Source organism: Dermacentor albipictus, chromosome 10 (assembly GCF_038994185.2).
Source record: "Dermacentor albipictus isolate Rhodes 1998 colony chromosome 10, USDA_Dalb.pri_finalv2, whole genome shotgun sequence".
NCBI classification, from domain to species: Eukaryota; Metazoa; Arthropoda; class Arachnida; order Ixodida; family Ixodidae; genus Dermacentor; species Dermacentor albipictus.
The window spans coordinates 64,846,563-64,874,520 of NC_091830.1; the positions used below are offsets into that span (position 1 = coordinate 64,846,563).

The following is a 27,958-nucleotide window of genomic DNA, read 5'->3' on the forward strand; positions in this document are numbered from 1 at the left end:
AATCGGCTTCGGAGAAGCCCAGGTAGGCGAGAAGGGTCGCTTCATCGCCCCGCCGCCTCGTAACACTTAATTCGCTTCTGCTAACACTAAAAAAAAGAGAAGAAAAGTAAAACACATACCCGATGTCCAATAATCCCATATGAATGTACGGGGGCCCCACATAAAAAATTCTTCCAGTATAACGTGTGCACACCTGATATGATGTATGGGAACGTACGGATATTTATATGGGACTCCCATATGTGCACAAGTGATTATTGGACGTTGGTCATATGGGTTCTTTGATAAGGTAAGCTCCCACTAAACGCATTTGAAAAGCTGTTGCGCTAAAGAGCTTCCTGAAACGGCCAGATGCAACAGCACCCTGTGGCCGACAGAAATTTCCGACGAGTTTTGATGAGTGACCCTGTAACAACACAAGCGGTTTTCGGAGCTGCAATTGACATGCGCATATGGTTACAACATGTGCGAGGAAATCATAGTGACAAGTCTTGCAACAACGGGACACAGGAACTGGTCGTTACGAAAGGACAAAGCGTGACTACTCGCTGCTTAAAGCTGGCGCACTGAAGTTTTGTTTTCGGATGCTGCTTTATTGTTGCTTCACAACAAAAGCTGTTTTCCGAGCTGGCATCGAGCTGCGCATAAGGTTGCAACATGTGCAAGGTAATCATAGTGACAAGTCTTGCAGCAACGGGACACAGGAACTGGCCGTTACGAAAGGTCGAAGGGTGACTACTCGCTGCTTAAAGCTGGCACACTGAAGTTTTGTTTTTGGACGCTGCTTTATCGTTTTTTCCCAACAAACGTGAACTGATTGAAAGGATGATCGCTTGACGCTCTGGCTTTTTCTTCCCCCCGCGCAGTTCTTCTCGCTACTGCTGGTGGTCACTGCCCTCGCCGAGCTCCTCAACCGCTTTGCCAGGCTCAGCCGGGGTGCCTCGCTGTATCCAGTCGATTACGTGGCGCCGTCACTGCGACTTGTCACCTTCGTAAGTATAGGCACGTGATCGCTCTCACACGTGGCATGCCAGCTCGCGATCGATGAATGTCGTGAGCGCGGGCGGTGGGCAAAAATATTCTAGGCGAACGGAACGTGAAGGTTTCTTTTTTCCCCATCTTGCCTACTTTCTGCCGAAAGGCGTTGCAAAAGTTTTTCAACGTGGTAAATAAACTTGCCCAGTCGGTATGCACAAAAGCGTCATAAAACAACTGGAAGAGAGGGGTTAACCGAGGGTGCCGATTTTTATTAGTCGTATCATAAGAAGCCAACAAACTCTGACACCAAGGACAACATAGGCGAAATTACTTGGGCTTAATAAATGAAATAAAGAAACGATAAATTAATGGAATTTAAAGTGGATAAAAAAACAACTTGCCAAGGTGGGAACCGAACCTACAACCTTCGCATTTCGTGTGTGGTGCTCTACCGCTCCATGCTCTATGCGAAGGTTGTGGGTTCGGTTCCCTTTAGCTTCACTTTAGCTCACGTAGATCTCTTTCCCCCTTTTTTCCTGTTGTTGTTTGCGTGTTCAATTAGGCACTACGTAAACTATGGACTTATGCATTCCCACCTCTTATGTAATACCCCTACGAGGAGGTCATTGAGCTAATAAAGTGAAGTACTACGCCAGATATGTTATGTGAGAATGAGGAAGAAATGGGCTTGAGCATTAAGAATAACCTCTCACATTGCCGGAGATGTGTCGGTGTAATTGCACATTCGTAAAATGTTTGCACCCTTTGGCTCATCTTGTCCCAAAACGATAATCGTCATCTATCTTGGCCGCGATTCCTTTCTTTAACGCTGCACGCCTGGTACTTTCAGGTCACGAACCGTCCCGTTATCAGCATGGCATAACGTTCTCGACGTGAAATTTGCGGGCGCAGAGTTTTCGTGAAATTAAACGCAATCAAGGCGGATGACAGTTATTGTTGTGGGACAAGATAAGCCCCAAAGGGCGCAAGTTTTAAAAAAGAGTTTATATAGAGGGAAACAAAGGGATATTGAAAGCAGGATCACTAATCAGTAAAAGGATGCTGGAAACGCAGGAACATGGTTCCTGTTGATGCGGTTAACACACCGCAGGTTCAAGTGTTAAGACTGTACGTTCGTATCTTAAATTTCACTGCAGAAAATAGCGCACATAGGAGGAAGAAATGCAGGTTTCGGGAACGGAGACGCCAGAAATATCATAGGAGACATGCAGAAATGGACAGCAGTGCAAGCAGCATGTGCATAGGGTAGTAATATTATTGTAGAGTGACAATAGGAGACTTACAAAATGGCAGAATTTTTGGAGTGTTTCTATTATTAGCCTTAGTTAATAGCCTGCTGAAACATTGGGCAGGTTGTTGCTCTTATGACGTCTTTACAAGTAACGCTGTGCACAGGGCAGCCCACCTGTAGTACTCACGTTATTCAATTTGTTAAATAACCTTGGATTCTAGCAATTGACGGAAATTGTCCGTATATACATTTTGGGCAAAGTATACGGAAGGCCCCATCGATCACTGGATTTCGTTAATCTGATAGCGATATCGATGCTATAATCAATGAAGGTTCCACGCCTCCCCATCTTATTCTGCAGGGCCTGACTGCCTTCTTGATCTTAGGGGGCCGACGTGCTGGCATTTACACGTCGGCATCCCTGTGCATCTTCTGGCTGTTGATGTCCGTGACGGCTACCCTGCGCTACAGGTCCATCATGATTGCAGTCTTCAGTGAGGTATGGTGCACGTGCTTGTTCTGCGTGTGCTTGGGTTCTCGAAATGAAGCGTCAGTCGTGGGCTAGAAATTCGGGTGTTGGGGTGGCGGTTGTCCGTCGCGCGGCTTTCTGGTTTTCCCGTTACGTTGTCCATAATGTTTCCACGTCTATTACTGCTGTCAGGCTGCTGTTTGCATTAATAAATGGAAGAGCCCCTTGACTTGACCTCTTGAGGTGTCACGATGGGGAGGAAAAAGAAACAGTTTTCAGAGTGCATCCTGAATACTTACTGCCTGACCTTGAACTATGACACTAAAGGACGTGAAATATTGCGCGCTATTGCAATATCAATCAATCAATCAATCAATCAATCAATCAATCAATCAATCAATCAATCAATCAATCAATCAATCAATCAATCAATCAATCAATCAATCAATCAATCAATCAATCAATCAATCAATCAATCAATCAATCAATCAATCAATCAATCAATTAGTGCATTGCATAATATTGACTTTTTTGCGGGGAAACCAAACCTATACGCAAATACGCCGCAGCCCACTTGCATCTGACGCAGGAAGGTATCGCTCTAGTGAAGGTTATGGATCTGGGGTCAGATGTTGCGCAATGTTCTGTTTAATGCACCTTGTCTTACCTTTCCTTTCGCCCCATAAAGCAGCAGCCGGGCGACCAGAGAGCGATGCAGAATCTCAAGTTTGATTTCATAGTGAGCGTCATCTACTTTCCCATCGTGGCTTGCCAGTTTGCACTCAGCTGCTTCGCCGACACGTCTGCGAGCATACGGCCGCAAATGGTGAGCCGTACGCTGTAACACTTGTCTCTTTGTGTGACCTCACTGTATGAATTATGCAGATATTGGGCCAAAATGTCCGCCCAATATTCCATCACAATACACTGCAATCACAATACATTCCATCTATGCATTGCCAACTTATAGGCACTTAAATATGGGAAACGTTTGATTGACGTTGCTAAAGGAATATTGAAGCACTCAACGGTGAAGTAAGGCTTAAGCGTACGCAAATGGGTAGCAATGGTTTAATCAGTAAAAAAAAAAGAAATGAATGGGCTGGCATTTTCACTATTTGCGCTTGTTCACAGTGCTACGTTGTAATCTGTTCGTGTACAGTTTCCTGTCCATGTGTGAAGAAAACACTTAATGCTTAAGAATTGCAAAACTATCTTTGCTTCTTTGCATTGCATTATGTTGTGTCGTAATCACTGAGTACAGGAAGAACAGGTGACTGTCTTCGGAAATACCTACGAAGATTGCACAGCTACCTTGGTTCTCCACAAGAAAAGTAGAAAATTGTCTACCAAGAAAGGAGATCCAATATCTCCAGTGCTATTCACTGCATGCTTAGAAGTATTTAGGCTATTAGACGGCGAAGGCTTAGGAGCAAGGATCAACGGTGAATATCTGAACAACCTGCGGTTTCCAGGTGTCATTGTCCTGTTCAGCAACACTGGGGATCAATTGCAAGGAATGATTGAGGACCTTAACCGAGAAAGTGTAAGAGTAGGGTTGAATATTAATATGTAAATGGAAAAAGCTAATGTTAAATAGCCTGACAAGGGAACAAGAATTCAGTGTCACTAGTCAGCTTGTGCAGTCTGGGCAGGAGTCTGTTTATCTAGGTAGATTACTCACGGAGAACCCTTATCCCGAGAAGGGAATTTACAAAAGAATAAAAATGGTTTGTAGTGCATACGGCAGGCGGAAGTCAGGCGAAATCCTGACCGGAAGCTTACCACTGTCGTTGAAAAGAAAAGTGTACACTCATGGCATTCTACCGGTACTAACACATGGGGTAGAAACTTGGAGGTAAACAAAGGTGCCCGAGAAAAAAAATTAAAGACCGCGCAAAGAGCGATGGAACGAAAACTATGAGGCGTAACGCTAAGAGACAGGAAGAGGACGTTGTGAATCAGAGAGCGAACGGGGAATATCCGATATTCTAGTTGACATTAAGAGAAAATAAAATGTAGGTGGCCAGACTGTGTAAGGCGTAGGGCAGATAACCGATGGACCATTAGGCTTTCAGAACGGGGTAAAGGGTAGGGAAGTGCTGCCGAGGACGGCACAACATTAGGTGGGGTGACGAAATGAGGAACTTTGCAGGCGCAAGTCGGGATCAGTTAGCGCCAGGCAGGGGTATTTGGAAATCGCTGGGAGTGGTCTTCGCCCTGCAGTGGACATAAAATAGGCTGAGGATGATGTTGTGCCACTATAATTAAACATGACGGTTAATTTGCGTTTAAAGTGAGGAAGCGTAGGTCTTGGCGTGAGATTTGCACCATATAGTACAATGCTTAGCTCACAATCGCGCTGAACCACTCATGTGCTTTTTTTTTGTTTTTGACATGCACTTGCCTGATTGACTATGAAGAGAAACAGAACGCTTCCCTGACGAGCGTGAGGGCACTGCGCCTAATTTTCACAAGAGCAAAATTCCGAGCAATTTTAGTTCTAATGAGCTCCTTATAATGTTCATAGCTTTTTAAGGTTCATAACTAATTAGCTTCACGACTTTGTAATGTTACAGAAAACTTCTCCCGAAGCAAAGGCCTCCTTCATATCAGACGTTTTCTTCTGGTGGTTTAATGGGTAAGTGACAAACTCCAATTTGTAACGCCATAAAACATTGAATGTTCATAAATTCGAATGAATGATAAATGAGCATAATATAGCTGTTGAGCGTCATAGGCGCTGACCAAACTCAGACGTATACACCAGTGTGGGACTAACGTAGAAAAACTCGGCCAACGCCCCTTGAATTCGTAACGAATGCTGGGTGCCTGGCCTCGCCCACTGAAACAGTGTAAAGCCCGAAACTTCTTTTTTTCTCTGTAGATTGACTCAGTAGGCTTACCCTGTAATGTGTCACCCATCCAATTCATCTCAACACGAATGTGGTTTCTTTTCGCACTAGCAGTTAAGATTTACAGGCTCACCTGCTTTGACCACCTAGGACAATTCCTGTGCTGCCGATAGGGTCACGAGACCTGCGCCTTTTTCTCTTCACTTGTTTTTTTATTCTTCTGCCAAGCTTCTCCTATGGAATTTTCTCCCCCTCCCCCATCTCTCTACAGAGTAACACTCAGACGAATGCACTGCGGATAACCCCTTTTTTGTTTAAAAGAAGCTTTCTCTTTTTATCTTTCTCTAATGGAAACAGATAAAAGGGGCAGCTTCGCAAGAACGCTCCTGTCAACTATTTGTATGCAGGAATGGTCTGTAGATGGGTACATTTGTCACAAAAGCGCACAAAATTGCAATCACGTTCTCACACTGACGCGTGTAAAACGCCGACTAGTTTGACAGTTCGTCCTCCTTGGTATAATGCAACATAGGCTTGCTAGTACCCCCTATACCATGTCCCCACCTTCTCCCTTAAAGGCACGCAGCCACACCATACTGCAGGAAAAGGACGTGTGGCGAGGAGAACTAAGGATAAAGATGGCATCGGATGTCGCTGCTTGAATGCGCGTTTGGCGAGGATTTCGGCGCACAGACTCATGCGTTTTAGTTTCCGGGAAAATATGCAGTGGCGATTGAGTGGGTGTATTCTGCTGGGATTGACTCTCCACGGCTGTGCGCGGTGATTTGGTGGAGGGCCGTGTGCAAATAGCTCGTGTTTGAGAGAATGAGGCCTTAATGACCCAGAGCCTCAGAGAGTAATTACATATATATATATATATATATATATATATATATATATTAAGCACAACTAATTTCCTCTATGTTGCCCTTGGTGTCAGTGTTTGTTGGCTTCTCATGTATGACTACACACACACACACACACACACACACACACACACATATATATATATATATATATATATATATATATATATATATATATATATATATATATATATGTATATATGCATATATATAGGCATACATGAGAAGCCAACAAACACTGACACCAAGGACAACATAGAGGAAATTAGTTGTGCTTAATAAATGGAATGAAGAAACGATAAATTAATGGAAATTAAAGTGGATGAAAAACAACTTGCCGCAGGTGGGAACCGAACCCACAATCTTCGCATTTCGCGTGCGATGCTCTACCAATTGAGCTACCGCGGCGCTGTTTCCCCGTCCACTTTCCTGGGTATTTATGTCTACTAGTGAACCCTGGGAGTGTTAGCCAGCACCACCACTCACAGACCTTGGCGGCGGACGTGGAACGTCCTTGTTGCCGTATATATATATATATATATATATTATATATATATATATATATATATATATATATATATATATATATATATATATATATATATATATATATATATATATATATATATATATATATATATATATATATATATATATATATATATATATATATATTTGGGAGCCCGCCATTATGGCGTCTCATGGCCCCACTTGTGTTTCTGGGCACTCATGCCTAATGTTTCATGTGTTATACATTTTGAGGGAAAAAGAGTGATGCGCATTTCAACGTTCACTTAGACCAGAAAAAGATAACTGAGATGATATAACTGCTAGAACACTACACCTAATACCATCAAATAAAGGACACGCGAATCTCCACTGTCTGTAACATGGTGCACGTTAGCAAAAATGAAATGGATAGGAAGGATAAGGTGTTGCAGTCGAAACATGGCTGTTTGCGGAAAGCGATCAAATTCAGAAGGAGAGAAAGGCGATACGATGTCAGTCAGTCGTCATTCGCATTTGTAGAGTGCTTTCCGTTAGCAACGTATTCGAATTTGGAGGAAATTGAGGGTTGCATGTAAAAGGCCATTGGACCGGTCAAGTGAGCGATACTAGCCAATTTATCCTTCCGATTACAGGCTGGTATTACGCGGATACAAGGAACCTCTGCGTCTCAGCGACATGTGGAGCCTGGACCAAGCCAACTCTACCAAGGAGATCGCGAACAACTTCGACCACTTTTACCGAGGCGAGAAGCGGCCGAAAAAGTGAGACATTAGAGAGTTTTAGGGCAAGGGTCGCAAGCCGCACCCGAGCTTTGGATTACGCTTGTGTGCGGCTTGCGCTCCGTAACCTAAATGACTCTGTCGCTTCGTCAGGAGATGAGACACGCACAAGGTGCGAGTCCTAAACTAGCGATACAGCGGTGAACGAGTGGCGACTTGCCCACATCTTCAGCGCTAAGCTCACAGCCATCGAAGCGTCTGGCTGATTCCTGCTCTTTTGTGTACTTGTACATTCTGTGCCATAAATTACGTGTGTTGTGGCAATTAAATGTGAAGAAACTGAGTGAACCCAACAAGTAGAAATCTTCCTATTTACATACCACAAACAGTGCAGCCCTAAAGTTAAAAAAATCCTAATTACTGTTACGATGCTAAATTATAAAAAAAATTAAACTACGTATGGCCTTGAAAAGGTAAACCTAGTGGCCATGTAAACGCAGTATTCTAAATGAATGAATAATGTTGCCCAGGGAAAGCGTGAAGCGTCAGCGCCGTGGCATTGTGAAATTATTTCTGACATCGTATTCTGTGTACATTAGAATTTGACCACTAGTTCACTTGAAATGTGTTCGCTCGTGTCGGAAGAACAAGTCAATTGTTGCTCGCACATTTGCTTGCATGTAACATGTCTGCGCTGTTGAGGGAAAACAGTTTCTCCATACAAACTTTTCCAGCCCGACCCACGCTTAAAGCTGCTTCACTGCGACTCTCGGCAGTGTTCACCATAATACGAACCCTCAAATATAGAGTTCTCCTGAACGTGTATGTGTAGCTGCTTTGACGAAGAACGCTTATATCAGGGCGATTCCGTTACGTCGCGCATTGCGCCTCGCCAAGAGTCACTTGTAAAGATGCGATAGATAAGCTTCCTACTGAAGCTCTCTTCTTGTATTCTTTTGTTCATGGTGACGTGAAAACGCGCAAAAGCTGGGAACTTCGTAAACCCGGTCTGGGCATACCAAGTTATGCATGACAGAGAAACCGATAAGTCCAAACACTGTGGGGCGAGAGGGACCCTCGATCACATAATCTGGGAATGCGCTAGCTCACCAGGGGCTAAAGCAAACATAAATTGTAGAGAGGCCTGGGAAGCCATGCTGCGGAGCGAGGACCCTACTCCACAGCAACACGCCATCCGCCTGGCGGAAGAAGCCGCGAAGAGTCAAGACCTCTTTGCTTGCTTCTAATCGCGGAGGTTCCGGCCCCCGTCCCTAAGGCCTGTGTGCCGGGGACGGGGAGTAGGGGCCTCCTTATCTGGTGGTACAATAAAGTTGCTATCATCATCATCAACACGTCCCAGTGCTAGTGAGCATGCGATGGGTTCGAATGCTTTCCCGAATGGGTAGGGCCACGTGACAGGCGCCAGCGAATGGGCCGCCTGCTCCGAGATTGTAATCCATCTCGCACGTCGTTTGGAGCACCGTGAAAGCGGCGTGATTTCTTAGCCAGTAGGAAGCAACGTTGAACAAAAAGTTCATTCTTTCAAAACAGGCCTGCCGGAGAGAAGAAAGCATCTGAGGATCGAGTCCTCGCATCCTCGCCCGAAGTGGGCATCATGAAGCCGCTCTTTCGGACCTTCCTGCCCGAGCTTCTCGTGCTGGCCCTGCACAAGCTCATTGGATCGCTGCTGACGTTCGTCAACCCCGTGATGTTGGAGTGAGTGTTGGAGTTAAAGATCCAGCATAGCGTTGACGGAGAAGTAACCGTTTAAGTTAAAAATAAATATATATAAACGTGGGGTTCTAGTATACCGAAACCGCACAGTACGCTATGAGGAATGCCGTAATAGAGGGCTGCGGATTACTTTCGGACCACCTAGGGATTACTTTCGCACCACCTAGGGATTACTTTAGGTGCACCAGTAGCCCTCCTCGGTACATTTGAGTTCTTGCGTTCCGCTCGCATCAAAAACAATGCGTACGAACGGCTCTCATGAACGCTTTATAAATGAAAATTTCTTCCCAATTCCGTTATGTAGCGGGAAATCGTGCCAATGTTGGCCAGCAGCGTACGCAGTCCCTCCCAATGGACCCCTGTAGCCACAATGGCCACCTTGGCCACCGTTGAGACCAGTAGCGTCTCAACGGAGATTGCATTACAGCAGAGGCGCCATAGAGTATCTCTTAATAGTTTTACGTCGGGGAAATATACTTAATGGCTCTACTTGCCTTTTCGCACAATGAGAAAATTGGTGCTAACCGAGCAAGATATCTCGCAGAGTAAACTTACCTAGATAAGCTTCCTTTTACAGCGACTACACAGATACTTCGTATCAAGCTTCCTGCTTTTCTTTTTTCTTGTGAGTTTCTATTAGCGCGATAACGTGCTTGCGAAGGCGCTATAGTAATCGTAACCTCACCGGGGCAAGTCCAAGCCTGAACTCGTCGTGTGAAAAACGATTATACCTTAACGCTCTTCACGGACCTCATGCATCATCGCCGGACAGCTGCGACATCACCCCTTGAGTTTTCGAAGGGTCACAGAAAATTTTTGAAGGCTTTTGTAACGTTAGTTCTGTACATTTCTGTTGTTTCGCGCTCTAAACACATACGAAAAGTCCCACCAATATCGTTGAACCTTCAGATATCCTAGAAGGGAACTCCTGCGAATCAGTGAGCGAGTGAGTGATTGAGAGTTTGACACCAGGTTGGGCAAGTCGTACTGTATATATATGCACTTCCTGTCACGCGCAATATTGGTCAGTTTTCAAAGAATAGAGAAGCTATTTTAAAGCGATGCTTTATTTGAGCACTTCCCCGCCGATAGCCGTCCCGTTCCCTTATTGTCTCGTCAAGTAAATTCGGTTAAGTCGCCTCTAGCATTTGGCGCGCAGGAATATGGTGCGCATCAAGCCGCCATCCTTCGGCTTGCTCTCGCATCCACATCCTAGAACCAACGCGACCACATAGGGCGAGCAGTGCGCGATATTATCCCACTTGGGCTTAACACGGAACATCGCGGCGGCAGATCGCCTGGAGCGCCGATATAAGTGTAATGGTAATAAAAACAAATGAATACTTACGCAATACGTCCTATACCCAGATGTACGGCTTTTTGACAGTCCTGAACGCCTGAGCACAATTGTCTCGGGTTTTTTTCTCCCTTCTGCAGTCTGCTGATAAGGTTTATCGAGTCGGACCAGCCGACCTGGCATGGAGGCCTGTTCGCGTGCGTCATGTTCTTCGCATCGATGGCCGAGTCCCTGTTCAACAACCAGTATGAGTACCGCATATTCCGCGTGTCCATGCGCATGCGGTCTGCCATGATCAACGCCATCTACAGGAAGGTATATTCTTTCGTTTTCCAATTTTAGTTGTTTCAGAAAGCTTCGCTGCCTCTTCTAACCTCTTTGTGACTTCGCTTAGCTAAAGAGAAGTATTAGAATTTTACTTAAGCTTTTGATGGAGACTGTTACATACGAATGATGGTACCTGCGAACCTATGAGATTTAAAGTACGTAAAAATCCCCGCAAAGGAGGAGCTTTTCTGCCCCCCCCCTCACACAAAGCACCTACTTTACGATGCCATGTCGGTGATAAACCCCTTAGAATTGAACCAACATGTCATCAGTAGGTATGAATATGTTAATCAAACTAATTATCTCTGAGGCACGTTAAGCAATGAAATTCCTCTTTCTCGCTTCTCCAAGAATACTCAGCCCGATCTGATGTCGCCACCGCGACGACCACTCATGACCGCTGCGTGCCACGCATGTCGCCCCGCTGCGTGCGAACGCTGAGAAATGCGTCCTGCAGCAACCGGGTTCCTCTCTCGCGCTTCTCTCTGGACACGTTGCACCATCTAGTGGCACTGCCGCGAAGTCCGTGCGTGGCCTCAGAGACGAAAAGCGTTGCGCGCCGGTGCCTACCAATGCTGAAAATTGCACCCTTGTTTGCCGCGCACCAAGTGGCAATACTCAGTGACCAAAGTTGGCGGGAGGTTCATTGAAAAGAGGCACATGCCTATAGTGCATTTGTGGCGCAGTCTACTGAATCGTCGGGTTGCTGTCCTCGAGGGACTCATTTGACGTGGGTTCGATTGCGCTCATCATCGCATAAATTTGAGGGATCACTTTCGTGACTGTAGGGCGGCACATTCCCAGTGACACATACCTAGTTACACAAGTTGGCGTCGAAGACTTTCGTTGGAGAGCGGCGCACACCTACTTGTAGAAACCCAGCGACCCACGTCTGCATAAAAAAGATGCTCCACGGTTGTGATACTCCCTAATGCGAAATTCGAGCGCATTGTACGCGTTTTTATTTCGGGATACATTCAGGCAAGAATTTGAGACCGAAATCACCGCACCCATGGGCAGTGGACCAGTGCCGTCAGCGCGTTCGCAGAAGCAGGGACAGTGTGGGAACGCTAGCAGGACGAGCTGCATCGGAGCCAGCTGTGGAAGAAGACGACAACGAACGCGCGAGCAGTTGCCCATGTTAGCATGAAAGTGGTTCGTTGAAGAGGGGCGCATATCTACACATTGCCACATACTCAGTGGCCCAAGTTGGTCCTAAGGTTCGTTTCGGGTCCTTTCTCGCAGCACAGCAGTCTCATGTACCACCCATTTCGCCAGGGACTACTGTTGCACCTCAGGGCCGTCCCTCCGTTAGCAACCAGCTTGTTGCATTTGAAGGCGATCCCACTGCAAGCGACCTGTCTCTCGAAGCTCCGCCGACATTCCTTATTGGGTAGCGTGGCGTTGTCGGCGAGCTGCAGGCCTCCGGTAGACCATGGCGACCGAGCAAGGGCGAGACGACGTTTTGCTAGTGCGAAACGTGCACTGTTTTATTCCATGATAGTTGAAAGAAAATAAGAAGAGAATGAAGAATCAAGATGAAGTACATGGTACGAAGTATATGGTATACAATTCGGAGCCCCCTTAAATAGGCTCTGCTACAATCGTGTGGGCGGGATCTTGCTTGCGTCGATGACACGTGACAGGCACAGAGAGAAGGCCCCTCCTCCTTCAATACCAGGCACGGGAAGGCGATGTCGATCCTCTCTTCGACGAATCTGAGAGGTGCGGAAGAGTGAATGACCTCTCCGGTGCTCGTGGGCTCAGGCGCAGGGGGTAGAATGAAGGGACGAAGTAAGCACACCCGATTCCATGACCATGAGAAGGGAAGGGGATGACGTAGCCCCACGGTGCCCGTCCATGTTGAGAAGGGAAGGGGAAGACGTCGCACCCATGGTGCCCGTCCACGTTGAGAGGGAAAGGGGATGACGTCTCACGTCCACGTTGAGGGGGGAAGGGGATGACGTATGGCCCTTGGCGTCAGGCCATACCTAACACTACCCAGTGACTGAAGTAGGCAGAAGAACGGTTAGGACCAAAAATAGATAGCACCCGGAAAAGTGTATGGAGTGCGCTAAGTGTGCCAGCGCCCTGAAAGGCGGTGCTGGTGCAAAGGCAAAGCATCTTCCACAAGCACAATGAAAACCTGCAAATTTTTTCACATGCCGCCTGTATTTTGTGTGGTATTGCACACAGGCTGCTTCCTATCATATCGTAGGTGGTGATGAGGATGTGGAAGCTGGGACGAGGACGCGTAATGCCTTTCTTGACGTCAGTTGCTTACATGTATGGTGAAACAGGAAAGTCTCAATTTTTTTCTTGTATCATACTAAGCTGAGAGACAAGTTGTTCCTTAGCTTACAGATCATCATATGACTGTTCACGAGTACCTGATTAGGAACACAGTCGCAATGTTTTAAACACACACCTAACCGTTCTGTCTCCATCAAAGGCCAGAAAAACTGCATTCGAGCGCAAGAACACACGGGAATACTCTCACGCCATTTGCTGCCCATTTGTGACAGTTGGACGCAGTTTGCAAAAAACTCACAACACTTGTAATGCACTAAATATGCCTTTCTACAATCTTCATTAGCAGCAGCTTTATTGCGTAAACTTGTACTAAATTAGTTTGTAGTGGCGAGTACTATGGCGTCGCGCACATCGCTGTCGGGCGTATGGATTCCTCTAACAAGTCGTATGGCCTTTCCTTATTAAGTTGCATAGCACGGTCATGCATCCCATGCGCGTTCGTATGCAGAGTGTTAGGTTACTTCTTGTGAAATGCCTCTTTCTTTTTGTATTTGCGTGGAGATCTAGTTTTGACGTCACAATTGGTGCAGGCGCTCACGCTGTCCAGCGCTGCGAAAGGCCGCTTCACCACGGGCGAGATCGTGAATCTCATGGCCGTCGACACGCAGAGGATCATGGAGTACATACAGGTCGGTAGACATCACCACATGGCAAACTACGCTTAAGGAAACCTGGAAGGTGTTTGTATATGTGCGATTTGATAATATCAATACCAGAGCACAAGACGTTTTATGGAAGATAGGAACTGCGTTGTTGAGGCTTATCTTCTAGTAGGCGTCCATGCATTTCCTGTCTTTTATGGTTGTTTCCCTTTCTCTTGCTCTGAAGCTTTGGTTTCTCTCGGATGTCCCACAATAAATGTGGGGCACCCAAGATAAGAGAAAGAAGCATATATATTCGCAAAACCCAAACTGGAGCAGCATATCGTTGGCTGTAATTAGGTAAAATATTATGACAATTGTAACCGAAGCCCATCAAGACCTCCTTTCTGATAGCTTATAGAAAATGCGCGTACTGGCCAAAGCCTTACCCCTGCTTCCTTCCATGAAGAAATCTCGTTGTTTACGACAACTGTAAAAATTATTAGAAGCCCTGCTTCTGATTTTGTGCTGAGAGTTACGATACGTACGCGCTGGGTACAGCAGGAAGAGAGAACCCAACATGTATATTTACATTCTATTTCGATGCGTTTTGATACAGTAGAGGCTAACATCATCGTCATCATATTGGGGTACTTGTATGCATGGAGACAATAGAGAGTTTCAGTTTAGCGTCCGCAACTATAGCGTACGCTATACGCTATAATTTAGCGTACGCTAAGCAGCGCACGTTTTCTACAATTTTAGTTGGCCGGCGATGTAATCGGATCTCAGAGCCCATATGCCGTCGTTGCGGCTATGTTGCGCCTTTAGCGACAGGTGACGCTGACATCTCGAATGTTTCCTTCGTTAGGCTTCGATTCATTCGAAACAAGAAGCAATCTCGAAACCACCACAAGGTTATCCATTATACTCTGTCGTCGAAGCGGTCTGAGACTAAGCGAAAGCCGTTTACACAATCATTTGCTTCGAACGAAGTGCATTTTACAAAAGCAACGCCAAATTCAATTTGAAGCGGGCAGCCGGGATCGCCGCCATGTTTCCCGCAAGCTCCGCAAACCCCGCAAAAACGCTAACTCGTTTGCGTTGCGTACGCCCGCTATACCCGCTATTTCGTTTAGCGTTCAGCGCATGCGCAGTGACCATCCGCTATTTTTTAGCGTACGCAATAGCATAGCGTACGCTATACTAAAATTGTCTAATGTATGTAATGTGTCGTACAGGTCACAGGAATCGCTGATTTCCCAGTGTGCCATACCATGCCTCAAAACTAATTGAATTTTGGAATAATTATAGGCGCTTTCACACGGTACGATTAGCAGTGTGCTCTACCTATGGCTAACCTCGATAACAATTCCGGTGCAGGTGTTCAACTACCTCTGGAGCACACCGATCCAGGTGGCGCTGGCCACCTACCTGCTGTGGCAGCAGCTGGGCGTGGCTACTCTGGGCGGTCTCGGTGTCATGGTCAGCCTGCTGCCAATCAACGGCTGTGTCACCGCATACCTGCGCAAGTACCAGGTGACATCAATTACGCCGTTGCCATCCGCTCACCGTGCGATGCCATCATTGAGGTTAGGTTAGGTTAGGTTTTCCAATGTTCCCAAGAAGGCTTATGTGACATCGACGGCAATACACTGGAAAGCTTGGTGAACTGGAGCGTTATTTTAATGCTCACGACAGCGAAACAAAGATGGAACACGAGGACAGTACTCTGAAAGGAATGGCGCCAGAACGTAGAATACCGTATTCCCGGCCTGTTGTACGCCGATCTCAGCAAGTAGTTATCGCCAGATCGCTTTGCGAATTCTCGGGTCACTTGTCGCAGTCCTTGTTACAGGAAACTGAAACTGGTGTTTGTTTGATATTAGCTAAGGAGGGATTTATATTCACACGTTGTCTCACTGCACGTTTACTCATTTGCAAGGTTAACGGATACGGCAGCCTTTAAAACAGGTGGAATTACAGCTATGGTGAATTAACTATGTGCCCCACATGCATAAACAGCTGCCTCAAGTTTCTTGAAGTGTTTGGTCTCGCTGAAAACATTGTGCGTAGAGCGTTTTGTAAATGAGAGAGGGTGACGTGCTGACATGCTCTTCTCTTTTTGTTAGATGACTGCACATGACATCAGAGTATGGATTTCTTTCGCTTAATTGTGCGTACAGGTTTTATCAAGGAGGAGCTCAGTGTCATTATGTCACGGAATTGTGACAACCGGCCAAGGGAGCTTGACAGCCTCTTTACTGAGGACAGAAATCAAAAAGAGGCCTAAATGTGTATGCTGACAAACTTGTTCTATTATATTAATGCTCCCCTGACCATGTTTCAACATTGCAAACACACAAGGTTGGTGTGAAAGAATTTGCGGAGGCAATTGAGCCTGCAGAGATACTACATTGATTGTATAGAGGCGGGTACAAAACAATACGGGGCCTGCGAGCACGTGCCAGACTGCATATGGCATTGCGCATGCGCATAGATTCATGCTCATGTGCCGCTTGCCCAATGAATTGACAGGAGGCGCTCGTTTCGTTAAGGGGCGCAGAAATGCAGTGTGCCATGCGCTGTCACATCCCTTGCTGTTTTACCCCCGGATGTACGCCTCAATAACAGGTCAAAATTTCAACGCTAGCTCACGTACCGATCTGCTAGCAGAAGCCACTTTGATATCGGCAGTGGGCACTTTGCTAGCAGAGTGCCGACTATACCAGAGTGCCGACTGCTGATAGCTTCGCGCGCTGTGTTCTCGCCGCTTGGTTGGCGGTGAAGCCGAGCGCGCGCACCCCCATCGTGAAAGCGATCTGCTATTGGGGCAGAGTGCAGCGAGTGCTGATAGCTTCGTGAGCGCTGTGTTCTCGCCGCTTAGTTCGCGTTGATCTGAGAAGCAACACGAAAGCGAATTCACTCACAGCTGCGGGCCCTATATTGAAAGCGATCGTCTTAGGGGACTGACGGACGGACGGCGTTTCTTGTAGGGTAAGCATAGAAATGCTTCATCATCATCATCATCAGCCTGGTTACGCCCACTGCAGGGCAAAGGCCTCTCCCATATTTCTCCAACAACCCCGGTCATGTACTAATTGTGGCCATGCCGTCCCTGCAAACCTCTTAATCTCATCCGCCCACCTAACTTTCTGTCGCCCCCTGCTACGCTTCCCTTCCCTTGGAATCCAGTCCGTAACCCTTAATGACCATCGGTTATCTTCCCTCCTCATTACATGTCCTGCCCATGCCCATTTCTTTTTATTGATTTCAACTAAGATGTCATTAACTCGCGTTTGTTCCCTCATCCAATCTGCTCTTTTCTTATCCCTTAACGTTACACCTATCATTCTTCTTTCCATAGCTCGTTGCGTCGTCCTCAATTTGAGTAGAACCCTTTTCGTAAGCCTCCAGGTTTCTGCCCCGTAGGTGAGTACTGGTAAGACACAGCTATTATACACTTTTCTCTTGAGGGATAATGGCAACCTGCTGTTCATGATCTGAGAATGCCGGCCAAACGCACCCCAGCCCATTCTTATTCTTCTGATTATTTCCGTCTCATGATCCGGATCCGCAGTGACCACCTGCCCTAAGTAGATGTATTCCCTTACGACTTCCAGTGCCTCGCTGCCTATTGTAAATTGCTGTTCTCTTCCGAGACTGTTAAACATTACTTTAGTTTTCTGTAGATTAATTTTTAGACCCACTCTTCTGCTTTGCCTCTCCAGGTCAGTGAGCATGCATTGCAGTTGGTCCCCTGAGTTACTAAGCAAGGCAATATCATCAGCGAATCGCAAGTTACTAAGGTATTCTCCATTAACTTTTATCCCCAATTCTTCCCAATCCAGGTCTCTGAATACCTCCTGTAAACACGCTGTGAATAGCATTGGAGAGATCGTATCTCCCTGCCTGACGCCTTTCTTTATTGGGATTTTGTTGCTTTCTTTATGGAGGACTACGGCGGCTGTGGAGCCGCTATAGATATCTTTCAGTATTTTGACATACGGCTCGTCTACACCCTGATTCCGTAATGCCTCCATGACTGCTGAGGTTTCGACAGAATCGAGTGCTTTCTCGTAATCGATGAAAGCTATATATAATGGTTGGTTATATTCCGCACATTTCTCTATCACCTGATTGATAGTGTGAATAGTGTGAATAGAAATGCTTACGCATTTGAAAAGATCAAGGCGGGGATCTTGACGTAAGTGTCACGTGGGCGTTTGTCAGTTAAAAACAGTAGAGGAACGCTGTTTGCGCGCGCTAATAGAGGCGACGGCACAGGAACAATGGAGGAAAGAAAAAAATAATTCGGTTGTAGTATGGAAGGGGGGGGGGAGAGGTCAGCACATGAGGCAGCCAGTTTTTGCCAGGCAACCTTCTTCGATGTTGGTGTCTTCCTGCTTTCACTCGCCAAATGCGCACATGGCGCGTTGAGTCCTGTGAGCAGCTCGCTTTACGTCTTTACGTGGCTTGGCTCGTGGTGGATTCGAGTGCCGGCTGCTGCCGGAGTTGCTCGAGCTGTGATGTATACAATTTATTGCTTGCGTTCAATAACGCCAGTTGCGGCGCGCAATTTCAGGTGTAGCGGTTTGGCTATATAGGCTTGTTACTTTCCTTTCCGTATGGCGAACGTGTCAGGAAAGAGCACGCCATATCCAATGGCGCTGTTAACCCTTTCACTGTGCCCGCAAACGCCAGAAATAATGAGTATTGCATTTCTGCAGCACACGTCTTCTGCCTTAAGGCAACTTGCGCGCACTTTTTCCGTGGAAACATAAAACGTGCATGAGGTACCAGAATTCAATGAGGCACGAAGCGTGTTCTAGCCCAGAATGCTATGGCAACAAGATTGGCACACAAATGTGCCACGCCTCTACCGGATATTCTATTCGTGGGGCTAATACTGGCGAAGTTCGTCGGATGATCGTGATGTGGGTAGGTAGCCAGTATATAGGCAAACAAACTTTATGGACTGCAAAATCGGTTGACGCAGCTTACAAACGAGACGTTGTTGCAATGGTAAATACGTAAGGAGAGATACCGTAGGCAGTCAAAAATGTTAAAATATCACAAGTTGGTTTATGCACATTAACAGCGCTACACACATTACCAAGCACGTTAGCAACGAGAATCGCCACTGGCCGGTGTGGTATGATGCACCATGCAAAATTTTCCAAGCAGCGTAGCATTGTAGAGTTTGGAAAGGACATGACCCATTCTTTTTTTGCAGTTCCACATCATGGAACAGAAAGACCGGCGGATCAAGCTGCTGAACGAAATGTTGGCCGGCATTAAGGTACTGAAGCTGTACGCTTGGGAGACGGCCTTTCAGAGGCGTGTGCAGGATCTTCGCAACCACGAGATGACGTACTTGACGAAGCAGGCGTACCTCAATTCAGCCATCGTTTTTTCTTTCGCCGGCGCGCCGATTCTGGTAAGTCGGACGTGTGAGGCAAGAATAATTTTGTCATTGCGTTTCGATCTCGGCGCTTACGTCAGTGTCATTCTTGCTTCTTGAACTCGCTGTGCAAAACGCCGTTGCGAGGTTCAGTGTGAGAAACTTGAGGACAAACGCTTCGTCAGTATGGCAATTATACAAAAAATGCACAAGCAGAGGAAACTTTAAGGCTAGAGAAAATGGCCCTCCACCGGACTGTAACGCGAAGCTACAAAGGAAACCCATAAAGATGTCTCGGAATGAAAGCATCACAGTTGAAAAACAGAACATGCCCTGTTCCGGGGTCCAACCGTGACTAACGCCTTACCGGAGGGGGGAGGGTAGGAGGGGCTCTACCATCTGAGCTAACTAGGCGGCTAGCAGATCGCAGAGTGGGGGTGAACTATAGCAGGGAGACAAATTCTGCGGAAGGCCGCAAAGTGAAGGAAAGTTCATGAATGTAAAAGAATTGTGATCCCCCCTATTGTAGCACGAAGAAACAGAGGAAACCCCCATAGAGCTTTCCCAGGGAGAGAGCTTTCGAGTTTTAGAAACTCGTTTGGCTTTTGATTCTTTGTACCTCTGTGCAACCCTGAGACGGACGACAATTGTATGGACAGTCCTGGTGACGTTCCGTGTCAAGTGCAAGTGCGGTGACGTAGTAGCCGCGCACCGTATACTATTGTTGCTAGAGAAAGCACGCGAGGAGGTGCCAGTGATCGTGGCTTGGTGCGGCGGCGGCTTCTCGCAAGCGAGAGGGAGGAACGCGGGGAAGGCCAACACCTCCTAGGGAAGGCGCGTGCCCTTCTCTGCGCTCCCCCATTACTTGCGCTCGCGAGGAGGTGCGCGTGGGTGGGTGGGGGTGCAGAGAGGTGTGTGTGCTCGCTAGGAGCGGAGGGGAGGGAGGTTGGGTTAGGGCATCTCTATGCTACCTTTCTCCGTACGGCTGGAGGAGGCGCGGACATCGAGGCACCATAAAAACCCCTTAAACTTCGTAGAGTAGCGACACTCTCCTCCTCCGCCTTCACTCCTCCTCGGTTCTCCTCTCTTTCACGCTCCCTGCTCGACCGTGGCGCCGCCTACACTGCTCGAGCGTAACAACGGCGCCAACATACACTCCTCGCCACTCCGTAGGCGCTTCTCGACCAAACATGGCGATGATGCACGGCTCGAGGGCCCACGTGATGGTATTAGGCCAATAGCGACGTGGCGTCGGCCTCGGCCAGAGCACACGAGGAGGAGGAGGCATTCTTCGAAGCGTGGCACTACTTTACGAAGTTTAAGGGGTTTTAGGCACCATAGGATGGGTGCGCACGTCTCCGCTTCTACTACGGCCGTGGCTGCGCAGGGTGTGGCTGATTGCGGCCACGCTCATTCTATCTTGGAGGTAATCTGCGGCGGGTTCAAAGGCTAATGGACCCGGTAGAGGTGAGTCTTTCGTGTGAGCTGTGGTTTCGCGAGCCTAGTTAGCGGTGAAGGTAGAGGCTGCACAATGGTCATCGAGTTCGATGTTTTCATATGTGCATGTGCGCGGGGTGTCACCGTATTTAATAATTCAGTTAGTAAGAGAATGTTTACACACTTCTACAGCTGGTAGAACTATAACCTTACTCCGTATAGTTTAATAATTTGCTATCGCAATCAATACTCCGCCGTTCGGGAGAAACTGCGACTCTTTTCTTTTCGTAAAAGTTCCTTCACCATGTGCATTTCCACTGAACTGTTTTGTGGTATTGCCTCCCTACACATGGAGTTTTCAATTGACTCGCCCTCGTTATGCGATCTCCTAGCCTCCCTAAAATGAACTGTGGCAGACTTATGCAGAAGCAAGAGCGGACGCGTCATATAATTTGAGCTGCACAGGGTTCCATCTGTCTTTCTTGCCGTCGACAGGTGGCGCTGGTAAGCTTCGGTGTGTACATCACATTGGACAGCCAGAACGTACTGGACGCGAACAAGGCGTTCGTGTCACTCACGCTGTTCAACGTTCTAAGAGTGCCGTTGGGCCTCCTGCCGCTCATCGTATCCAACACTGCCATGGTGAGTCAGGATTGTAGCTGATAGATGTCTGAACATGGCTGCTGCGCTTTGGTGAAGAAAGGCCAGTCAGCACCTGCGGTTCTATGGAGTGTCTAGGATAAAAATGCCTTAATCCTGTTGAAATGCAAATAAGAGTAAGCATAGTCACAGGAATACGGAGGTTTAAATTTACTTACAGTGGGCGGACAAGGTAAGCCTGCGCTGCGAGGTTTTATTTCTGTTAAAAGTTCATGTTACTGAGCTTATAATTTCGAATACTTCCGAAGTGAGCCTTTAGCCTGGGCACAGCGTTTTCGCAATGAAACTTGTCTTTGTCAGTGAACCAACCGCTTTCTTTGGAAGCTTTATAGATTCCTGTTCCCCGAGGGTCATAAGCGAGTCAGGTAGTCACCGGGTAAGGGGTGCGGGAATGTTCAAAATGGGCTGTTGTTGTGAATGTGACCAGAGCGGGAGAGCGATACACATGTTTCTTTAGTTGTAGTGGCAGCTGACGTTTGAACCTTCGCTTTATAGGAAAGAGGAAAGCACTGAGGTGGCGGGAAGGGGGCTATCAAAAAAAAGAAACAGAGTTGGAAGTCAACTGAACCACCAGTTTAAGTCGATGAAAGAGCCTTTCTGAGCTAGTTAGGGTGAGGTAGGCGCGCAGTCACAACGCACTGCACTCATCGCGTCTTCCTTCGCGCGAGGGGAGTAGGAGGAGCTGAAATGGTTTCGAAAAAGGAGCCTCTGCGAAACCGCAACGGCCCTGGCTGTCACAATGATTCCATGCACAACTTTGCGAGGATACTGCATTTTTTATTCAGGTGCAGTTTCAGATATTGTTTCTCGTTTCTTCCAGTTCATGGTGTCCCTTGGCCGTATCAATGACTACCTTCGCTCGGACGACCTGGATCCGATGGCAGTGCAGTCCGACGCCAGCCAAGGTTTCCCGTCATTATATTTGAATACAATTGCTCGTTGACAAATTCCACTTATCATGTAGTTTGTAATGCGGTATTTTTGCTTGGAATATATCATATATATATATTTCTTAAATTGCATCTAACACGCCGTGGTTGCTCAGTGGCTATGGTGTTAGGCTGCTGAGCACGAGGTCGCGGGATCGAATCCCGGCCACGGCGGCCGCATTTCGATGGCGGCGAAATGCGAAAACACCCGTGTAGTTAGATTTACGTGTACGTTAAAGAACTCCAGGTGGTCTAAATTTCCGGAGTCCTCCACTACGGCGTGCCTCATAATCAGAAAGTGGTTTTGGCACGTAAAGCCCCATAATTTAATTTTTTAAAAATTGCATCTATGTAATTTTGTTTCTGGAACTTTTGTCAAAAATATTCCATTGTCTCTGCTGTTTTGCTGCCGTCTCACATGCGAATTCTGAGCCTTTTTTCTTAGAGCTAGTGATGCAGTCTAGCGACGGAACCATTGCCTATCAGTGCATGAATGCGCATTTGACATAAATACAAATGTTAAACTGCGATGACCATAGGACAATAGGACAAGGTATCAATACTGATTTGTTCCTTCTATATTGCTTATGCTCACAGTAGCGTGATGCTAGAGTGGGAGCTGCGATATGTGGCTGTGAGCTAATTACTGTGCTGCAGGCTCCTCTCTAGCTAGACTTAACAAGCGAAGCTGTCCCGTACCTAAGAGGGGCACGCAATTACACGGGGAATACGAGACAGTTTGCTATTTAAATTATGCCACCTTGTTACCGAATGCTAAACTGCGAGCTCTTCCTGTCCCACTATGAAGAAAAGCACAGGAAGAATGCTGGACTATAGCCAAGTTGTCACCAATTCTACACCTCACTCGTCCTCTTTCATCAAGATTAAGGATAGCGTGAAAGTCAAACATGAAAAAGGACAGGAAAGGCGCCAGCTTTCTAGATATGCTATTGGCAAAAATCTGCCCTATTTATTTTTCATTTATTTACCTACTTATTCATGAAATAAACAGCCAATTACTACTACTACTGTGCACAGAGTGCATATAACACTGTGGCTTTGCGCGTGTGTTTTGCTTGCGAAGACGTCGGAATCCTAAGCAAGAAAGTTCGTGTACTATACGTGATCTTTTGGTGATTGCTCGACTTGAACGCAAAAGATTGCTCAAGTAAACGTTCGTACGAAACGTTATGGCTGGTCCGTGGTCTCCAAGGAAGCAACAACCTACCTTCAGTGTGCTGGTTTGATCTCTGAAGCCACGGCTGTCAATGTTTTGTGACAGCTCTGCGGTCTGCATCATCACGTTTTCTTTTACTTCTCTGCCAATTAAGAGGTTGGTAAAATAATTAAGCTGGGTTAATATCAGCATGCAAGATATGTGAGATGTAATCAGTTGCTCACAGAAGGTCCCGCAGCATGGAGTCATTAAAGAGCATAGCGTTTTCTATAGCGCTCTTGGCAAGACGTCTCAAGTTAGGAGGTGCGGATTTCTGGATGCGCACAAAAGTGCAATCTTCTTTTGAATGATTAATTGCCTGCCTATCGGAAATTGCACTTCATGGCTACGCTGGGGCTTTGCGACAGATTCCGTGTATAGTGAAGGAACATAAAATAATTTAGAGCACTTAGAATTATTCCCAGTGCACTAAAATATCGCTATAGCGGAGGTCATTAAAACGGATTAGGTACGCGCTTCAGGGTAACCTAGAAAACATGCTTCGTCCCAACACAACACGACTAATTGATGCTAATGCCGTTTAGAAAAAAAGCTAATTACAATAGCTCAGCATCGCAAACCAATTGTATGTTGAAAACTTGTCGCGAGAGGTTGCGACAGTGATAAACATGCAGAGAGGCTAACGACGGGGCACTCCTATATAAAAAAAATTTGTACGCCCGATTTACAATGAACCCTTATGAACATATGAGATCTCATATAAAGTCTCGTATGTCCGCGCATATCGTACGCAACATGTTCCGCAGAAAAATCAAGAATATATAGCCATTCCCGTGTGATGATATGAGGTTATGGGATATGTGGCATATGTTTTATTTATAGGGACGTTTTTTATGTGACTGTATACTTCCTTACAACCTGGCTCAATTACCTTTTGTGCAGGAAACGGGACCTTGATTGTTCTATTCCCCTCGGTCTTATTCCGGCTGACGGCTTTCTCTCGCGAAAATTGAAAGTAAAAACGGAAGGTCATCATAGTGGAAGCAAATTCAACATAGGAAAGGCAGTGGCACATTAATTAATCAGGGACAATCAATGCAGATCACCTTTAAGACTACGAAATCGATGTCGACAAAGGACATATGAGGATATCCTTTGTCTGGTGCAACTGGTGCGGGTACAGTTTTTGTTACTTTTTACGACAAGCCTTTTAACACATTCCCGCAGAAGAGGCCGTCAAGGTGGAAGGCGCCTCGTTCACCTGGTCTCGAGGCAGCTCAGCAACGCTCAAAAACATCACCCTCAGCGTGCCCAAGGGCTCGCTCGTTGCCATCGTGGGATCGGTGGGATCGGGCAAGTCGTCGTTACTCTCCGCCTGCCTCGGCGACATGGTCAAGCTCAAGGGATCTGTCACTGTCTCCGTAAGCGCAACTTTCGTCGCAGTTCTTGGCGAATCGCGTGGCCTGAGTGAATGCTCAGTTCCTTGCGTTACGGGCCGTTCGTCTTTGCCATTTTATTGCATTGAACTTAGCTTCCAAGTTAGTTTAACGGCTTCAAGTTTGTGAAGAGTATTACGGTATGGTGCAACACCAACTAGAGGTGGCAATACGCGCTCAAATGAGGATAAAAGAAGAGATGGCAGCTAACCAGGTTGTGTAAAAGCAGAGCAGACCATGTTGGTAAAATTTTCTTGGACAATGTCGCCAAGAAACCACGCCAGTTTTAGCGAAAAGTTGCAAATTGATAGTAATATTGATATTGCATTTCTTGTTTTAATTCTCCCTAGGTATTTTCATTATTATGTTGTTAAAGTATGTATTGAAATGAACTCCTGCAGTAGCATTTCAGCGGCGGGAATGTGAACAGGGAAAGCGACGGGATGTTTTTAGATGTACTGACAAACAAAGACGCATATAGCCCAAGAGGGGGGGGGGGTGGAGTGGGGACGAGGCATATAACTTAGCCATATCTTCTTGAATCATTTTATCAGGGCAATTTACTGGCTATTTACGTCAGAGGAACATCTTTAAACAGATGCTAGGACTCGAAAAAGGACAAAGTTATATTTAAGGTAATGGCAAATTTTCTAAATTTAGTGACTTTCTAGCTATGTCATCCACAGTGAGAGCAGATAACCCCTGGTCTATTAGAGAGAAGCAATGGGTGCCAAAGAAGAATAAAGGCAATAGAGGGCTGTATAGGGCCAGGTGGAGTGATACCATCAGGATAGTAGCAATTATTATGTTGCTATCCGCTGATAAAGGGTACAGTTAATTAGGAATCGCTGGGAGGGGCCGTTGGCCTGCTAATCTAGGCTAATTGGGATGACTACGGAACTCATGATGCAAGTGATGAGGACCATGCAATACGAATAACTGTGCGATCACTTCCCTGTTCGAAGTATTGTTCAAGTACATGTGAGATGGTTTCATATGTAAGCTAGCTAGAATGGTGCTACTTTCTGTGGTTTATTAGTGCTGCGCTTGAATACCTATCGTCACCAATTTCTTTTTAATGGTCGAGCTACGCGGAACTTGCGTAATTTTCGTAGAACACTTGACATATGTGCTGTTTTATGCTGACCTATTCCGCAAGACACAGTCAGCAAGGTTTCTGGGAGGGTCCGCAATAAAAGGTTCACTTTACTATTGTGACATTTGCCGGAATTTCGTTTTGAAACGAGTGCTGGCAGTACCTACGCATCTTGGTAGATCAGGTAGTCTCTGTTCTTGTACCACCTGCAATCCTATTCTTGCGAAATCTTTCTTACGGATCACCAATAGTGTACCACCGAGGACTTCTGCGTTGCTACTGTGGAGAACAAAGCAATCGGAAGTCTTAGACCTTCACCAACGTTTTCGCAAGAAAATTTGTCCTAATTGTGAACATGTCTGAAAAGAACAAATTTTCATGTCACAACACTGGCGCCTTGTTAGGCCACATTTTTACCGGAGACAAGACTGAGACTCTCAACTAGCACATACGTCACCCTGTGCGAACCCGTGCAGTCCCCAGATCAAAAGAGCCTGCACGCACCATAAAGCACGTGTTTAGTGAGGCCGTAAAATCATATCGAATCCTGTGTAAGATTTCTAGAACAATATCGCATAACTGAACAGGGGAGTTTTGGTAATGTGGCCTTTTAGATAGAGTTCTTTCACTCTGCGCACAAAGTGGATGCATCAGGAAGAGTTGGCGAAACGGCTCTTTTCATTTCCTTGGCCGCGGACCAAAGCCGTTTCCGACACAGTGTCGTGGAGACGTCAGTACGATGGCTCTCGCGACGCACTCGCAGGGCACCCTGGCCTACTCGCCTCAGCAGGCATGGATCCAGAACGCCAGCGTCAGGAACAACATCCTCTTCGGCCACGTCTACGACAAAGAGCTCTACGACCAGGTGGTCGAAGCGTGTGCCCTGAAGCCCGACCTGGCGGTCTTGCCCGCGGGTGATAACACTGAGGTCGGCGAAAAGGTAAGCTCCGCACACGGATGGGTCGAGGGTAACTAGCACGGCTTTGTCGAGAGGGAAAGGCGAGGGACAGGTGACGCAAGAGGTACCGTACACACGACCACAATTGTTTTTGCGGGCATGGGACGCGTGAGAAAGAGGTTACATTCTCTCAAAATATAGTGCAAAATATAAAAAGTGAAAGTATAACTTGGGGATGCCACCAAGTAAAGAGATCGGCTAAAAAGGTAAAGCTGGAGTCAAACCTCAAAAGCCAAATGCAAGGAAATTTAGGACAGCGTAAAAAGCCTGGTACTTCAGATATAGAGGTGTTTCCATGCAAAATTTCACGTTTGAAATACAAGCGAAAGCGTCATGCAAAGCCCACAAAAATAATAGTTTTTCATAGCAAAACTAAAAAAAAAACGCCGCCATTAACATCCGCCGGAAGTAACGCATGACTTGGCTCCCGAAACGACCTCTGAGCTAAGCATGCTCCACCGGCTACCCGATGCGCGCTGAAAAATTTTCGAAGAGGCGTTGCAGGTCTTACGTCAGTGCTACAACCACCAGGTGCAAGCGTTATTGGCTTAGTTGCTGTTTAAAGGCTACTACGAAGAAAACCGCAATTTCCATATCTGAGGCTTTGCTGATTGGTTCAGTGGTATGCTTTATAATTGATAATAAATTTATTCCAAATAAACGTTTCCCTCAGCAGGCTTTTAATGTCACGATTTGGATATCGTTAAATAAAGCTTAATCATTTCGAAAATTCGTCCCTACAGTTCACCTTATCATCATGTAATCTTAGCTCTTTGTCTCAGGAAGTGAATGATTTACACTTCACTCACCATGAGTGGAGTCTGAATCTCTTGGAAGAGAGAGTAGGACATTCAATTTGCTAGCTTAATGTTACGCATCGAAGCGCCATACTATACACGTCCTGATTATGGTGCTTATATAAAGATTGCTAACGTGTCATGCTTTTACGATCACGTGGCA

At 46.5% G+C, this 27,958-nt stretch overlaps 1 protein-coding gene across 3 annotated transcripts in view; it reads left to right on the plus strand.

Moving 5' to 3' along the window:
• Positions 1–27,958, plus strand: part of LOC135904172 (multidrug resistance-associated protein 1-like) — a 116,465-nt gene that overhangs the window by 56,028 nt on the left and 32,479 nt on the right. For 2 of the 3 annotated variants that reach the window (XM_065434784.1, XM_065434785.2), the window contains 14 exons: positions 867–992; positions 2,592–2,729; positions 3,388–3,525; positions 5,279–5,340; positions 7,563–7,691; positions 9,201–9,365; positions 10,821–10,995; positions 13,851–13,949; positions 15,285–15,440; positions 19,138–19,341; positions 21,238–21,384; positions 22,223–22,307; positions 24,736–24,929; positions 26,804–26,980. In XM_065434784.1, the coding sequence (XP_065290856.1) occupies positions 867–992; positions 2,592–2,729; positions 3,388–3,525; positions 5,279–5,340; positions 7,563–7,691; positions 9,201–9,365; positions 10,821–10,995; positions 13,851–13,949; positions 15,285–15,440; positions 19,138–19,341; positions 21,238–21,384; positions 22,223–22,307; positions 24,736–24,929; positions 26,804–26,980 (1,995 nt within the window). The remainder of the gene's footprint in view (positions 1–866; positions 993–2,591; positions 2,730–3,387; positions 3,526–5,278; positions 5,341–7,562; positions 7,692–9,200; positions 9,366–10,820; positions 10,996–13,850; positions 13,950–15,284; positions 15,441–19,137; positions 19,342–21,237; positions 21,385–22,222; positions 22,308–24,735; positions 24,930–26,803; positions 26,981–27,958) is intronic. The other variant, XM_065434786.1, reaches the window with a different exon arrangement.